This window comes from Cryptomeria japonica, chromosome 2 (assembly GCF_030272615.1).
Source record: "Cryptomeria japonica chromosome 2, Sugi_1.0, whole genome shotgun sequence".
In the NCBI taxonomy this organism is placed as follows: domain Eukaryota; kingdom Viridiplantae; phylum Streptophyta; class Pinopsida; order Cupressales; family Cupressaceae; genus Cryptomeria; species Cryptomeria japonica.
The window spans coordinates 609,950,822-609,952,389 of record NC_081406.1 but is presented as its reverse complement, the minus strand read 5'-3'; the positions used below and the strand labels follow the sequence as shown (position 1 = coordinate 609,952,389).

At 35.7% G+C, this 1,568-nt stretch overlaps 1 protein-coding gene across 1 annotated transcript; it reads left to right on the top strand.

Annotated features, from left to right (window-relative positions):
* Nucleotides 1-344: 344 nt before the first annotated feature.
* On the top strand, nt 345-963 carry LOC131873748 (uncharacterized; the record flags this gene model as incomplete). The annotated part of the gene is made up of 1 exon (XM_059216932.1): nt 345-963. A coding segment is annotated over one exon (510 nt), but the record flags the coding sequence as incomplete, so codon positions are not given.
* Between the last annotated feature and the right edge of the window lie 605 nt (nt 964-1,568).

The window sequence follows — 1,568 nt, the reverse complement described above, 5'->3', positions numbered from 1 at the left end:
TATGGGCTTGCTCATATACCTGTATTTATGTTTGTTATTGCTTGTAATGGTTGACAAATCTTAAGTCTGCATCTTGAATTAATGGAAATTACCTAAATTTTTCATTCATGTTTATAGAATTTAGGCATCTTTCTTCTTTGAATGCCAGAAGCATGTTCTAAAGTATGAACTAAGATTAACGGGTTTAGATTCTAACTTAAGAGTTGCACAATTTGGTTTAAAATGCTATGAGCATTTGAAGTTTAGTTTGTTACATGTACTACAATGCTGTTGGTTGTAACTTTTCATCAGAGCTTTCTGTTGCCTTACATATTTGAAATTTATTCATGCCAATATTATTTTGATGCAGACGCAATAACACTCATATGAGTGAAGCTCAGCGGAGTGCTCTTAATGCACTTTTATATCGTACTGGGGATCAATCCAGAGACATAGTGCTTGCTCCTGCAACAAATCGGCCAGGTGATCTTGATTCAGCTGTTACTGATCGTGTTGACGAGGTTCTTGAGTTCGCTCTTCCAGGAGAAGAGGAACGGCTTAAGTTATTAAAACTATATTTGGAGAAGTACATTGCACAGGCAGGCAGTACTAGAACTAGATGGGCATCTTTCTTTAAGGGTAGGCAACAAAAGATAGAGATAAAGGGTATATCAGAAGATGTTCTCCGTGAGGTTGCTGTCAAAACTGAAGGATTCTCTGGCCGAGAAATAGCGAAGATGATGGCCAGTGTGCAAGCTGCTGTCTATGGTAGTTTCGATTGTGTTCTTGATGCCAACCTTTTTAGAGAAGTGGTGGATTACAAGGTTGCAGAGCACTACCAACGAAAGAAGCTTGCTGCTGAAAGTAAAGCTTGACACTTCCTGATAGGCAAAATTTAACACGTAGAATGAATCTTATGCCAAGTTGAGTGAGGGTACAGAGATGGTTGATAACAACTCAGCTCTTTCACCACTGCCCTTACATTTTCAACATGTGGTTCAAGAATGTTTTGCAGTGCTTAAATCTTTTTTTAGGTGAAGAGGAGAAAAATACATTTATTTAAATCTGTTCTTCAATTTAGATGGTAAAGAGATCTGGCAAAGAATATAGATGATAGGAAAATTCATTAAGCTCATTTTCCATGTGGAGAGCAATATTTTTTCACAGGCCATGAGAATTCGATTTGATTGTAAAGAATTTAATGTGAGCAGTCGGGAGTTTTTAAAGCCCTAGATCTACCTATATTTATTTAATTCTTCAAGGGCTGAGGTAAATCTGAACTTTCAGCATCTAAAATTCATTTTTTTTATTATGTATGAATTATGAAGATCATGCGTTCTATTTTACCATTCAAAATCTGGACTCCCTAACCTACCTTCAAAAAGAAAAACTGTTTACTTCTATGTCAAGCTTGATATTCTATCTTAATTAGTCTTACTCGACTTACTGAAACCTATTTTATCGTTCATTGATTTATACAGCTATGGTTGTGGTCACAAATAGTTTAATGTTTTTGAGAAGCAAAAGTTTCAAACAATTGGAATGGAATAATCGAAAGGATGAATGTTCATTCAAGCAGGTAAATTTGA